This window comes from Hydra vulgaris, chromosome 13 (genome assembly GCF_038396675.1).
Source record: "Hydra vulgaris chromosome 13, alternate assembly HydraT2T_AEP".
NCBI classification, from domain to species: domain Eukaryota; kingdom Metazoa; phylum Cnidaria; class Hydrozoa; order Anthoathecata; family Hydridae; genus Hydra; species Hydra vulgaris.
The window spans coordinates 54871163-54886313 of record NC_088932.1 but is presented as its reverse complement, the minus strand read 5'-3'; the positions used below and the strand labels follow the sequence as shown (position 1 = coordinate 54886313).

The 15151-nt window shown below is 30.0% G+C and overlaps 1 protein-coding gene across 4 annotated transcripts in view; it reads left to right on the top strand.

The window, feature by feature from the left end:
• The window catches only part of LOC101239840 (probable ATP-dependent DNA helicase HFM1), a 109250-nt gene extending 94450 nt beyond the window's left edge, over positions 1-14800 (top strand). For 3 of the 4 annotated variants that reach the window (XM_065816921.1, XM_065816922.1, XM_065816923.1), the window contains 5 exons: positions 11664-11692; positions 11990-12073; positions 12157-12319; positions 12465-13575; positions 14391-14800. In XM_065816921.1, coding sequence (XP_065672993.1) covers positions 11664-11692; positions 11990-12073; positions 12157-12319; positions 12465-13575; positions 14391-14427 — 1424 coding nt within the window. In that variant the 3' untranslated portion in view covers positions 14428-14800. The remainder of the gene's footprint in view (positions 1-11663; positions 11693-11989; positions 12074-12156; positions 12320-12464; positions 13576-14390) is intronic. The other variant, XR_010643374.1, reaches the window with a different exon arrangement.
• Positions 14801-15151: the final 351 nt, after the last annotated feature.

Sequence of the window (15151 nt, the reverse complement as noted above, 5' to 3'; positions counted from 1 at the left end):
TTGATTTTACAAAATTTTCAATTTTATTTTAACACCTACACTATGCTGATTCTTACCGACACATTTAACTTTTAATTAAGATATTGTCTATATATATATTTCATAAATACATTTAAATTTATGTTAGTTTCTTTGCTCTTATATTTTTTCCCTTATACTATTTATGTATTTCTTTTCTCTTGTATTTCTGCTTTTCATGCTAATCTACAACTTATATTTAAAAATGAAATAAATTTTTCTTTAAATAGGTAAAATAGGTCTCTAAGAAAAATCATACAATTTTACTTAGAGACCTATTAATATATTCATAGAAAAAAAAAACAAGGAGAAATCAGCATTAACACTGAACTCAGTTCAGATAATTATTCTGATTCTGATTTTGAACCAGGCGAGTGGATAAAAATAAAAAATAAATCAAAGAGTATAGCAATTCAAGCCAACATTCTTAAAGATATATATTCAGGAAATGTTGCTTTAATGGCAACTGTTAGTAAATCTCTTCTATGTTTCTGCAGAAAGTTACAACTTTGTTTGTTCAAGCTGCAGCAGTAGATATAAAAACCATCAAATCAAGCTTCTCAACTGCTGCTAGAAGAATGGAAAAAGAAAATAATCAAATTGCAAATATTGCCAAAGAAGATATTTTTAAAAATCCATTTATTTCCATGTATAATTCATTTTGATGAGAAAACCTTAACAAACAATTAAATAAAACAGATAAAAGAAAGAAAATTAAAATGCAAATGTTGTATTAGTGAATGTCAATGGCAAATTGCACTTGTTTAACCTTTGTTAGGTGCGTGTTCTTTACTCTTTTCATTGGGTGACGATCAATATAAAAGAATAATGCAATGCAAATGTTGGTGGATTGTGCTTTAACACAACATCAACTAATACTACAAAGAAAGAAACTATGAACAGAATAAGCAATAATTTAGGTAAATACAGTCTCAAATTTGCTTGCAGGCACCATGTCACAGAAATCATAATATTCCATTTTCATAAAAATACTACTCTTGAAAAAAAGCTAGGACCATATAATCTTTTTTTTTTTTTTTAAATTGAGAAATTTGATGATCTAGATTTTAAATTACAATCCTGAAAATATTTACTTTTTAATAAATGATGAGGTTAGTTCGAAAAGGATGTTTGAGATGAAAGATTTAAAGTGATCATGGTCAGAACCAGCTAAAGGAGAAAAAGGAGAAACTGGACACAAGCAAAGATCAAAGACAGAACATGAATCAGTAAATGATTAAGGTTGTCAGGAAAATGAGTCACAAATTTAACTACCTGATTAAGAGATTAAGAAATACAGAAGTTAAAGGCTTTAGTGCCAGCAGGATCAGTGGCGTTAGAGCTAATCCATTCAGTGTGATGAGCATTAAAGTCACCAATAACCGCAATATTGGCATAGGAGTATAGAGCCAACCATGTGACTATTAGAGTCTTTGTGAATCAAAGGATAGTACCCATCAACACTGAGATCAGGAGAATGAATAGCAGAATTTTATTACTCTGCTATTATTTTCTGGCTAATTTTGAAAAATGCCACCTAAGCAATGAGCCATGCAATTTTCTTAATCCTGTTAATTACCCTTAAGTTGCAACATTTTTAGTTTTTTAGTTACTTGGTTTTTGAAATCAATATTTACTTATTTTTTGGTACATGCAGCAGTTTGATAGTTCAAATTGTTACTCTTGTTCCTTAAAAAAATGGCCAAGGTAATTAAAACTGTCTAAGAATTCCAGTTTGCAACTTGCAACAATTATTTTGAAACCAAAAAGAACACAATTTTTTTATATTTGTTTTAGCTTGAAAACTATACAAACTGTTTTCTTGTTGTTGAAAAACAATAATTAACAAGGCCTTGTCATCAATTACATTCAATATTTTTTGCCGAAAGGACCAAGATAAGTATAAGTACATCAGTGTAAGCATAAGAATATGTAGAAAAATCCTACATATGCATCCAACATCATTCATATGTGAAATTATAAAAACCAATTTATTAGCGTAAAATTATCAACATAGCCTAAAAAATTAGTAGTGTATAATTTAAAAAACAACAGTTATAAAAATAGTACCAGAATAATGTAATGATACAAATTTTGAAACTAAGATCAGTTGACTTTATTTTCTGCTAACTGATTCACATTTTTTAGTGACTGTACAAAAATAAAAGCAAGCTCATGATGTAACTAGTTTTTATAGTAATACTAGTTTTTACCTCCTGATATTAGCATTTTTAAAATTTTATGAAGATTGTAAAATTATACATGGTGTCATGTTGAACTTTAAAGTCTAATTCAATGGTTCAATTTTGAATTATTGATAAAAAAAGATGATCAAATCAGAAAAATTGCATCAAAAGCCCTATGTTACAAAGATTTAACAAAACAATAATTATTGAGTCTTACAAAGTGTTCTATTACAAAAAAAGTTCTTAAGTATGGTTAATTTTCCACTCTATTTGAGCATATTAAAAAATCAGCTGCGATTTTTACATTGTTTGCATATTGTAAAAAAATATTAACGACTTTAACAAATATATATACTCTCTATGATAAGATGTTTATTAAGAATACAAGTTATGGTGTTCTTATGGCTTTTTCATCAAAATTTATATGACCAGTCGGTACACTTATGTATTTCTTTTAATGGAATTATTTTTGTACATTCAGTTGATAGTAGATTTATGTTTCATTTTTTTTGGAAAGAATGAAACAAGTCTGAAAAAAAAATCCAAATTCATGATTTTAACTGAAACAAGCTGTAAAGTTTAAGTTACTGTTAGATTACAATCAACTTCTGAACATAAGAATTATAAGAACAACTAATATGTAAAGCCGATTTTACATGTAGTAAAGGATAATTACTAATTTAAAAAAAAGAAAATAACATACTAAAATTAACACATTTAAAAATAGAGGATAGTATATTAAAATGGTATGAATTAATTGAAATAATGTAAAAATATCTTCTTTTTTTTTAATTTGTTTTAATTCTTTATTTATTTTTAGTTTATTTTAACTTAATGATAACCAAAACAAGACAAAACCCTTTTCTTAAAAAAAATTTTTTGCCATCCTCAGAACACACATTCTTACCTTTTGCAGCTTGAAGCTTCTTTTTAACACGTTTCAAAGCTTGAAGTTTACTATGCAATTAGAAATTTAGCAGTTCTAAATAAGAAAATTATTTTTATAACTGGCAATCATTTGAAGAGCATTTTTCTAAAAGGCGCTAAGTCACATTTTTATTGTTTTGAGAAAAACATGAAAAATTAGTTGTCTGGCGAAGATTTTTCTAATATCTATAATTTTGTAATCGTAAATAAAGATGATGAACAAATTTTTTATTGATACTAGCATTGTTAGATTTGTATGTTAATCAATAAAAAGTTCAAATGTTGAAAAAACTCAATTTTTGAAAAAATGGACTTTGCGCCTTTTAAAAAAACACTCTTCAATTGTGTTTGTAGAATTTCTTGGTCTACAAATTGCCTATATAATAAAAGTCTCACAATCTCACACAAGTTCTATATTTAAGCTTCTTCCAGAAGTTGTATTGTTTTCTTTAAGATTTTATAGTTAGCAGGTGTGTGAGACAGAAAGGCACATCTACTCCTTAAAGTGTTAATTTCTTTGTGTTAAATAATTACTTAGCAAAAGAAATGTTAAATTCATCTTCCCGGCTGTCTTCTCAACCAACCCATAGTTTTCAATTTTCCCTCTTAGTAGATGGATTACATAGTATAACACAAAGTAAATTGACTTTATAATAATACCAACAAATAAAATAATATTTTATTTGTTGGTATTATTATAAAGGTATTATTATGTTGGTATGATTATGATGATCATGATGATGATGATGATATTGTGATGATGATCATGATGATGATAATGATGATGATGATCATGATAATGATATTATAATGATGATGATCATGATGATGATGATGATAAGTATGATCATGATGATGATGTTGAGATGATGATCATGATAATGATCATGATGATGATGATGATGGTGATGATGATGACGATGAGAAATAACAATAATATATTTATAAGGAATATTAATAGTAATGCAGCCGCGGTCACAAACCCCGGCCCCAGCTATGTTTTATCAAACATGGCCAAATATCAACCCCAGTCGCATACTATGCACAATGTTTCAGGTTTAATCCTTGAGATACAGCTTTAAAAACCATTTCTTATTCAAGTATTGTTATTTTTGTATACCTATATGTGTTTAGTTTTTACAAAGCAACATACCTGATTATAGGAGAATTCTCAAGAAAAACATGTTAGGCCTTGCTCTGTTTTTTGTTTTTGTTTTTTGTCATTTTTTTAGAAATGCTTTCTGCTATCTCTAAAGCCATGTTTTAAATCCTCATTTTCAAATGAATTTTTAGAATAAAGTAAAATTAATTGTACTGAAAACATATTGAAAAACCTTAATAAGGACATGCCAATTGCAATAAGTGAATATCAATAGCAAAAGTAAAGGTTAATGACATGTGTGATTATGAATTTTAATCCTTTATGGTTTAAAAGAAGTTGTGCATAAATAAATTGTAGATGTAACCAAGATGTAGAATTTGCATGTGTAGTTTCAAATTAAGTATCAGTAATAAGTCATGAGTTGGGGTGGAAGAGAAAGTAGAAGAAACTAAAAGCATGGTATCTTTTTTGACAAACAAACACTTCAAATTGAAAAATCTTGTTCTTTTGAAGCACCTTTAAAAATTCTGAAATCTATTTAATTTTACATTGTTCCTGCCTGCACTTTTAATGTGGACTTTAAAGGTTGTTGTGTCACACTATTCACTTAAATCATGTATTTGCTTGAGTTGTTTAAAGTCATTTTTACAGCTAGTGAAGTTATTAAAGGTTTTTCATTGAAGAAAATATAGCTGTTTATTAAACTTTAGATTGTATCTTTATTTTAAATATGTGTTAAATAAGGAAGTTACATCATAACGTTTACAATTTACCCTTACATTACCAATTACAAGGAAGTTACACCATAATTAAGAAAGTTACACAAAGTTACACCAGCTATCACCAATTTTTTGTCTCCTATTATGAGTCTATGAATCATATACTTCAAGAGGGATGGATATTCTAATTTGTTATCGGAATGAGTCCTCATGCTTTATTTAAACTCATTATTTAGATTCAAAATTTTTAAAACAACCTAATGCTGAAAATTTAAGCACAGATTTAGGTAAAGCATTAAAGGAATTGCTGCCAAAAAAATTGCTTTAACTCTCGATGGATAAAAAAAAAATAATAATAAAAGTAATAACCAGAAAGTTCTAAATCTTTTTAACAAACAACGTTCTAGCTCCAAGCATATTAGGACTTTTCGGAGCCCAGGACTATTTTAAAGCAGGAGACCTTTTTCCATGTTATTCTTCTAAGATTTTTTTTTCAGAGTTTCTTTTGATTTTATGTTTGTCTGTTTGAATTGCCCTCAAAGCTACTTTAGTCAGGGCTACAGTCTCCTCTAGCCCCCACCTTAATCCAGCTCTGGCTCCAAGTTGCCATTGCTACTTAGTATTGGAAATTGTGGGCTGTATGTGATTTAAGGTGTATTATCTTCTGGTGTTGAATTGATATATTCTATGGTACCATAGAACTTAAAAATAGCGATTTTTTTTTTAAACATCTTTGCTTCCAACAAGGATGCAGGCAACCACTAATTAAGGTTAGAAGTTACTGGAAGAGAAAAGATGAAGATTGTAGAGCAAGATAACAATTGATGGACGACTTAAAGGATTACAAATTAAATGAATCAGGAAAGCAAGATGAAGGAAGCGAATTCCAAAGAACTGATGTTTGAGGAAAAAATCTAGACAAATAAGCGTTTTTGGAGCACAAAGGACTGTCACAGAAAAAGGATGAGACTTAATTAAATGAAAAATTGCTCTTTAGAGCAGTGCCCATTATAGTATTTGTAGAAAAGAGAAAGAGAAGCAACGTTACGACGATGTGATAACGGTTGGCGGTTGGCTGCAAGAGCAGGTCCAACTATGTTTACAAAAGACAAGGAGCATCATTAGAAGATCCACCCCAGATATGGCAACAGTATTCTTATAAGACCGGATTTGAGATTTATTGAGATAGAGAATAGAATCCAAAGTAGGAAAGTGTTGAGCTCGATAAAGAGATGCAACCTTAGCAGATACTAATTTTGCAACCGGTTTGATATATGGTTTCCAAGAAAGATCGTAAGTAAGAGTTAATCCTATAAGATGAAGAGTAGATGACTCATCAAGTACATTACCGTTCATAATTATAGGAAGATCTAACTTATTGTGATAACGATTGACTGAAAAAAATTGAGTTTTAACTGTATTGAAGTTCACCAGCCACTGTGAGCCCCATGCTGTGGCAGAAGTGAGATCTTTTTCAAGCTCAAATGCCCCCTCCAAGCAATCAGAGGGTTTGGTTTCTTATCACAACAAGAATAAATGGTAGTATCATCAGCAAACAATGCCACCTTAGATGTGAGAATATCTGAAAAAATGTTAATGTAAATTAAAAAGAGTATTGGGCCAAGGATAGAACCTTGAGGAACCTCTGAAGTTACAGAGTAAAAAGAAGAGTGCTGTCCATCGAGGACAATTTTTATACTACAATTGGAAAGAAGGGATTCAATAATCTAAAGATGTTGCCAGATACACCATAAGAAGAAAGCTTATGGAGAAGACCAGCATGCCAAACTTTATCAAAAGCTTTTGAAATGTCAAGAGCGATGGCCTTAACCTCTCCACCTTCATCTAATGCACAATAAAACCTATCGAGTATTACTGTTAGCAAATCAGCTGTAGAACGAGAAGATTGAAATCTATATTGATGGTCAGAAAGTAATTTATTAGATTCAAGATGAGAAATTAAGTGTTTGTTAATTAAAGATTCAAAAACCTTGCTTATGATAGGAAGAAGAATAATGGGAGGGTAGTTAGAAAAATCGGATCGCCTTCCAGAATTTTTGAAAATAAGGATAACAGATGCCGCTTTCCAGCAGGCTGGAAAACAAGATTCTGATAAGCACTTGTTAAATAGTTTTGAGAGTATAGACGACAGCTCCGGAGAACAATTCTGCAAGACAATAATAGGTATGTTGTCCTTTTTACAGTGGTTTCTAGCAGTAATAAACAGACGTTTGTTTTCTGGAAAATTGTTTTGCTGATAGATATGGAAGTAGCAGTTTTGATTGGCAATCGCAGCAGCACAGTGTGAGGAAAACCATGGAGGATAGTGAGGCTTAACCTGGAATTGTCGAGAGGGAACAAAAGATTCCATGCCAGCCTGAATCCACAAAGTTGTGTAAGAAGCACATTTGTCGACAGGAAGACAAAAGAATTCTAGCCAAGGGCCATCGCGAAGAAAATCACAGAAAGAGTCCGAGTCAACTGTGAGGTAGTTGTAAGAGGTACGATAATAGGGGGTGGTGATGAAGAAGAACGAGATATTAGGTTTAGAGAGATCAAACTGTGAGCAGAAGCACCTAAGGGTGAATGTGGAGAAACTGAGCACTGACTAAGATTAGAAACAAGATATAAGTCAAGTAGAGAAGGTAAATGATTCAGGCTGTCTGGAAAGTGAGTTGAAAGTTGACTATTTGAGTTAAGGATTGAGAAAGGCAAAAGTTGTTGGCTTTAATGCTTTCAGAATCACTGACACTAGAGCCAAGCCATTCAGAGTGGTGAGCATTAAAGTCACCAACAACAGCTATTATAGCTGATGGAGAGAGGGCTTGGTCAATATGATCAGAATAACGTCAAAAAAAGTGCAGTCTTGAGATAAAGGAGAGCGATATAGAACAAATAGAACGGCAATACAGTGAAGTGGTGCTAAACAAAAGCACATGAAATAATAGTCTGTGGATTCAAACCTAATTTTACGACAAATGGGCGAATTCTTACGAATGTAAATGCCCAGGCCAAGCATGTGACTATTAGAGTCTTTACGAATTAAAGGAAGATAACCATCAACACTAAGATCGCAAGATGAGCCAGCTGAACTTAAATTAGTCTCACAAAGTGCAAGTAGGTCTGGTTAACTTTGCAAGAGATAAGACTCAGCAGAAGAAAAGTTACTTCGAAGCCCATGAATATTAGTGACTGATGGGTTTTGAGAACTTGGTGATGATGATGGTATTTTGTGTTTTATGGTTTTTGGTACTTTATTTATTTTTAAATTTGTTGAAGAACTTGACTCAAAGCATAGATTATACTCAGAACACTGTTTAATAGCCCAAGCAATCGCCTCATTATTATTAATAAACCCTAAGCTGTAACAAAGGGCTCCAAATGTGGCCTCTGCAATGCACACCAAAAGTACAAACAGGGACATCATCCATGCGCAACATTGCACTGTTAATTCTTTGATATTTTTTAAGTGTTGATGGAATTAGCCCTTCTGAGAGCTACCACAGAGTTCAGGAAACCTGATTACCAGCTGGCCTCAGAACCATAAAACTGAGTTTTAGAGCTGTGCCCTCATTAGGAGATAATAGAATGAGTTGCCTAGTCATAAAAACAGAGACACAAGCAAAACATATGCATTGAGTCAAGAAGATCCAGCATTCAACATCCTAAACTGGAAACAATGTATTAAAAATACATCTGCGCCAGCCTAATAGATGAAGAAGGGGTGCGAGGCTGGTTAACAGATAGAATCTGTGTACCCCTTAAGTCTTTGCCTAGGAGGCCTTCTACAAGACAGTAACCGGTTGCATTTAACATCTGCCCAAGATGAGTATTTTTATCGAGACAGCTTTTATTTTTTTGCCAAAGATGAGTATTTTATCGAGATAGTCTTTACTCAACCAAGAGCTCAAAGGCAGGGGGTGTTTTAAGTAGGAGTTGGCATCTCCTAGCCTTTGCCCAAAAAGGCGTATCCTACAAAGCAACCTGACATAAAGCAGATTGTACTGGGTTACATGTTACCAGTAGCAGGGTAACCTGATTTGGCAAAGAGTTTGGCAAATCTTTAATGATTCACCTGCTACATAGGAGTCTAAGTGAAAACTGTTGTGAAAAGTTTCCATTGAAGTAATGATATTATAAAAATATTTTTTAGGTTTTTAAAGTTTACTGATTTTTAGTCTATATATGGTTTTTAATGTCTTCTAATGTATATTACCGTACTTACGAAATAGACAGTAAGTGAAAAAAAAATGAAAAATGACATAGGACTGAAATTTACTTCATTAACATATATTCTTTCATAGTACAAAGCAAGAAGACTATATTTATTTTCTTTCTTTCTTTAAAACATGCTAACAAATTAATAAGTAATTTTAATACATTAAAATTACTTATTAATTTGTTAGCATGTTTTAAAGAAAGAAAGAAAATAAATATAGTCTTTTTTAATTAAATCAAAAATTTTAAAAATTATTAAAACCTCAGGAAAGCTCTTTTAAAAGTTTCTGACATGTACTAAGCTGACTGGTTGGCTAAATACGTTTTTTGTTTTTTAAGAATATCTTAGAATGGAAATTTTGCAGTTACTGTCTATTTTATAAGTAGGGCCTTATAGTGTATATATGGCTTATAACCTACCACATTCTATTTTAAAACTTACTAACTACTATTCCTTCAGCTTTCTTCCTTCCATTCTTAAACACACAAGCAGCTGAAACTTAAAACTTAAATGGAGGTATCATTTATTTATTCAAAGTGTATTTTTTACTTTCTATTAGATTCTGTCCAACTCAATGGATTGAGGATTAAGCAGCTAATAGAACCATTAGTATTAAGGAAAATGTTGTTAAAGTCTATTTATATTGGGTAAGTCTTAGCCAAAGAATTAGCAAAATTCTTATCTAAAGGCCTAAATGTTGTTTGATATACTGTTAAGTCAATATAAGGACAATATGCTAATAAAAAATATGAAGTCTTCATTGATATAGCTTGGCACTTGAAAGAGTATTTAGTGGCATTCTAAAGTAATTCTACAATGCTTTTTTTCCTCAATAATACCTTAAAAAGATTTTGATTACCTTTATAAAAGAAGATATATTGAATGCTGCAACCACTTCATACCAACTTATCAAGTTTGATATGTCAAAAAAATAAAGCTTGTTGCCAGCTAATCATATACACTTTGGAACAGCAGTCAGATTTAATTTACGCTCTAAATTCGCAACAAAAAATGCAAAACACAAATTTAAAGAAGATTGTATGACTCTGCTGGTTAAACTGCGAAAGAAATCCTTTGAAGTATATGTTAGTGCCAAATATAGCATGTCTATTCCCAAATAATATGGTTAATAACAAAGAAATTAGACTTGCTGGTTTTGGCCAGCTATTTGATTAGTTGTATAGATCCAAGTTGATATCTGTCCAAACTTGCGATTCTGCCAAAGATCAGTTTGAAGACTTTACAAAATCTGGTGTAACAGTAAATAAGGAAGAGTTTAGCCATAACAGTAAATAAGGAAAAGTTTAACCGACAAGTTTTTAATGCTTCATTTAAATAAGATCAAAGTTTTTAAATTCTGTATCCTAGTTTTTCCTTAATTTCATAGTCAGTGTGTTGTTGAGTGAGGTTTTAGTATCAAAAAAGAAATTTGTATTCATAATATGAAACAAACTTCTTTGATTAGTCAGCCCACTGTTTATGACCATGTAAATGCAGCAAAACAGGATGTTTACAATTTCACAATTGCTAATAAGTTAACAAAAAGTCGCAAGATAACTCATTCTCGATATATGCAATATTAGGATAAAAATAAAAGGGAAAATGGTTCTACTAAAAAATATGAGAAAAAAGATATTCAGTTGTGTATTGTTGCTCTAAACAAAGAAATTGAACAATTGAGCATTCAAACAAAATTAACTGATTTCATGGTTAAACCCAATGCTTTTAGATGAAAAGTACCAGAAAAGCAATTTATTAGCAATTATTGAATAGCTGAATAATGCTATTGTAAAATTTGTATTGATATTGAAATGCTGGATAATGCTATTGTAAAATAATAGAAAGATATTATATTAATGTAAGATAATAGACAAGTACTATATTATTGTATGATAATAGACAAATATTATATTATTGTAAGATAGTAGACAAATATTATATTATTGTAAGATAAGAGACAGATTAAAAAAAAATTAGTTTGATTTTGATTTTTTTTTTTTTTGTCTTAATAATTCAAGTTGAAATTATGTATTTTCATCTAAGTCATTTCATATCTTGAAAGAAAGTTTATTTTTATTTCAGTAGAGTAGTTTTTTTGTATATATTTTTGTTCAAAATTTTTTGTATATATTTCTGTTCAAAATTTTTGAATTAGTTACTTTAATGATTCAAACAAAAGATTTAACAATTCACAGGAATGCACAATGTTATATTTGATAGTTTTGTAATTAGAGTTAGGTTAATGCACCTAGTGCTTGCCATTCTCTATTTATTTGTAAGTACACTGTATTTAAAAATAAATAGCAAATAGAAAGTACACTATTTGTATTTAAAAATAAACGGTGCATACAAAGTAAAAAAGATTTGTGTTATCTTTAACCGAGTTCCCATGAACTTTTTTTGAAACTCAATTGTTTTTAAAAAAACAATACAAAAAACAACTGATACAAGAAAGTTTTTGCTTTTATTAATTTTTTTTTTTTTTTTTTCAGCTAAAGCGACTTGTAAACAAGAACTTCAGGTAGTTTTTCATGATTTTTATTGATTGAAAATATTTTTAACTTTTGTCATTGTAACACAGTTTTGCTATACTTAAATAGTATACAATCTGATGATGATGATGATGATGATGATGATGATGATGATGATGATGATGATGATGATGATGATGATGATGATGATGATGATGATGATGATGATGATGATGATTATGATGATGATGATGATGATGATGATGATGATGATGATGATGATGATGATGATGATGATGATGATGATGATGATGATGATGATGATGATGATGATTCATTTTTTTTAGAATTTTAATTTGGTTACTTCAAAAAATGTTATTAATGGTCTTAAAGCGTTTTCTTACAAACCAAAAAGGTCAGGTTATATCAAGGTAATTACTTTTAAGTACTATTAAACACATATAGGATTTTTTTTTTCTGTTTTTATTAGTTTTTTATTTATTAAAAAATTTAGAATGACAATGATCAGAATGAAAATCAAGTTTGTAAACGTCAAAAACTTTCAGATGGAGGTATATTATCTCAAGTGAACACATTTCAAAGTTTACGTGCACAAAACAGCTTTTATGATGATTTTTCTGTTTCTAATCTTTTTGATGATATTACCACAGACCAAAGTAAGAGACATTTAAAAAATATATATGTTAACATAAAAATAAAACAAGGTGGTTTGGTTTTTAAAACTAAAACACTTGGTTATTATAGTAATTATTATCTAAAAGTATAGATATAGTTTAAAAGGTTTAATATTTTATTGTTAAGAATTGACTGATGTTGAGGAAACAATTGACCAATTTGGAAGATTTGAGGAAGATTTTTATAAAGATACTATGGTAAAAGTTGATCAATCACAAATGGTTCCTGTGCTAAATAAATTTGACAATGATAAAGATTATTTTTCAAGTATGAACTTGGTGACAAGAGCTTTTTTTCTCAACCACTCGACTACATCAGTAAAGGCTAATTTACTACCAAATCGAATGAATAATTCTAATTGTAGTTTAACTTCAAAGACACTAATACCAGAACCAACAACATCACATAGTGATGCAAAAATGTTGAAGATACCCAATAAAAAGGCTAAACTGTCAAAGCTTTGTTACAACATAACAAATACTTGTAATAATAGCCATATAAACCCAAGTTTTATTTTTGATAGCAAATATTCTAGAAATATTGAAGATCATTCAGAGTACTTGAACAGCTTATCTAGTATGTCTCATGAGACAAACTTTTCGTTTCAAAAAAAAATTAGTCTTGCTGAAACCAAGCATTTAAATGATTGTAAATTATCTAATATTCCGACAAAAAATCCGATACCACATTGCGGATATATTAAAACATCCAACTTAATGCATGTTGATGGTGATTGTGAAGACAATAAAAAAATACTTGAAAAAACAAGAGCGAACTCCTTCAATGTAATCCATGAAAACAGTCAACAAACTGACAGTCAATATGAAGTAAAAAATCCGCTTATATTAGATAATAATAAAAAAAAAATTTTGGAATCTTTAAATACAATTCATAACGCACAATTAGAGAACAAAGATTTTTCATCTGGTTTTGAAAAAATTGAAACTCCAACTGTAAATAAGCTGCAAAAAACTGATATAAATGTTTTTGATGAAACTGAGTTTAAAATATCTGATGAAAATAGGGGTTCAAAGCAATTGGTTTCAAAAAGTATATCAAATGATTGTTCATATCCTCAATTAAGCAAAAGTTTGTCCTCAACTGATTATTCGCATGCTAAACGGAAATTATATTTTTCAAAAAAAGAGAAAGAAAGTATCACTGAAAACTGGCAGAGTTCGATTTTCAAGATTAACAACCAGGTTCAGTTTGGAAATATGGTGCAAAAGCTTCAAGAGTGAGTTTTTTAGTAATAGATTTTACTGGTACAATTTATATATTATGTACCAAGTTTTGAAAATAGTTTGTATTTTTTCTACAATAATTCTCTATAAGGAAAAAGAAAAATTTTTTATGTTGTGTATACACTTTTTTATGTGGCGTACAAACCTTTTATGTGGTGGACCACATTTTTATGTTCCAACAGTTTGTTTTAAAGAATTGTGACTGTGGCCTAGTTTTATGCAGTGGCACTTAAAAATCATGTTATTATTATTAGTAATCTAAATGTAGTTATTACTATTTTAGTTAAAATTTTATCCACTTATATATTATATATAGTTATGTATTACTTTTATATTTCCGAAATAAACTATAATTCGATACCCAGCAAACAATGTTTGTGGATTTGCAGTGGACCTACATAGGCATTTCAGAAGTTTATTGGAGTTTTGCTTATGGGTTACTTAGTGGACCATTAGTGGCAGCTCCTATAAATGGCATGCCGATAATTTTTTCGACATGTTAATAGTGGGTAGTTGTTGGCTAGCCACTTTTGGCGCTGCCACTAATGGTCCACTAATTAACTAATTAAAACCTGTTGGCCTCTTTAATCCACAGCATCGTATTTAGGAATCAACTCTTTTTATTAATGTATTATAACTTGTGATGACATTTTTATACTTTTTTTTTGTATATATATTCACGAGTAGCAAACAATATTGGGGCTATATTGTTTTTAATTTACATACTGTAAATAATATTTTGCCAATATTGTTTGCTCGGGTTTATATGTTTTTCTCTGGAATTTTATTTTTTTCATTTTTTTTTTAGCAATCCTGACGACAACTTTGATTTTATTGACATGTAAAGAAATTATTTGTGAATATGTCTCTAACGAATCATGCTAGTTACACAAAAAGTTTAGTCTTTTCCGAACTCGAAGTGTTGTGTTTATTATGATAGAGCAAAATCAATAACTAAAACTTTACTTAGACTGCTTATATCATTGAATAGCTCGCTTTACATTCTTTATAATTTAACAATAAATCAATTCTAAAAAATAAAAAAATTCTTGTAATTTTTAGTACTAAGTTAGCTATATCTTTAGGCGTATGAATAGAACTTTTAATTTTATAGTTACCCATTATTATTTTTAAATCTTAATTGATTATGTAAAATGTTCCGATTAGTTGGTATATTATTACGTATGTAATGACTATTATGTTTTATGTAGTTGAATTTACTTTTCTTGTTTTTTATTAAGGTGCTTTTAAAAAACCTAATTTTCTAATCACAGAGCCTGGCAAAAGAGAATTTATGAAAGAATTTTGCGCCAACTTTCTCACCGACATCGTTCTCTGTACCTCCTTAGGCAAAAGCTTTAACCACTACTCTAGAATCAAAACGTCCGAGGCTCGATGCCATATAAGCAACGCCGGTAAAGCAAGCAGCGTAAACTTCTTCATTAAATGCTTTTTCACGGGGTTTAGTGATAGGACGGTTAGGCTTACTTGGTGGGTCCTAATATTTAGTATTAACAAAAAGATCTTTTATTTTTTTTCCTTTTATAGTCATTAGCTTCTTTTCAAAAT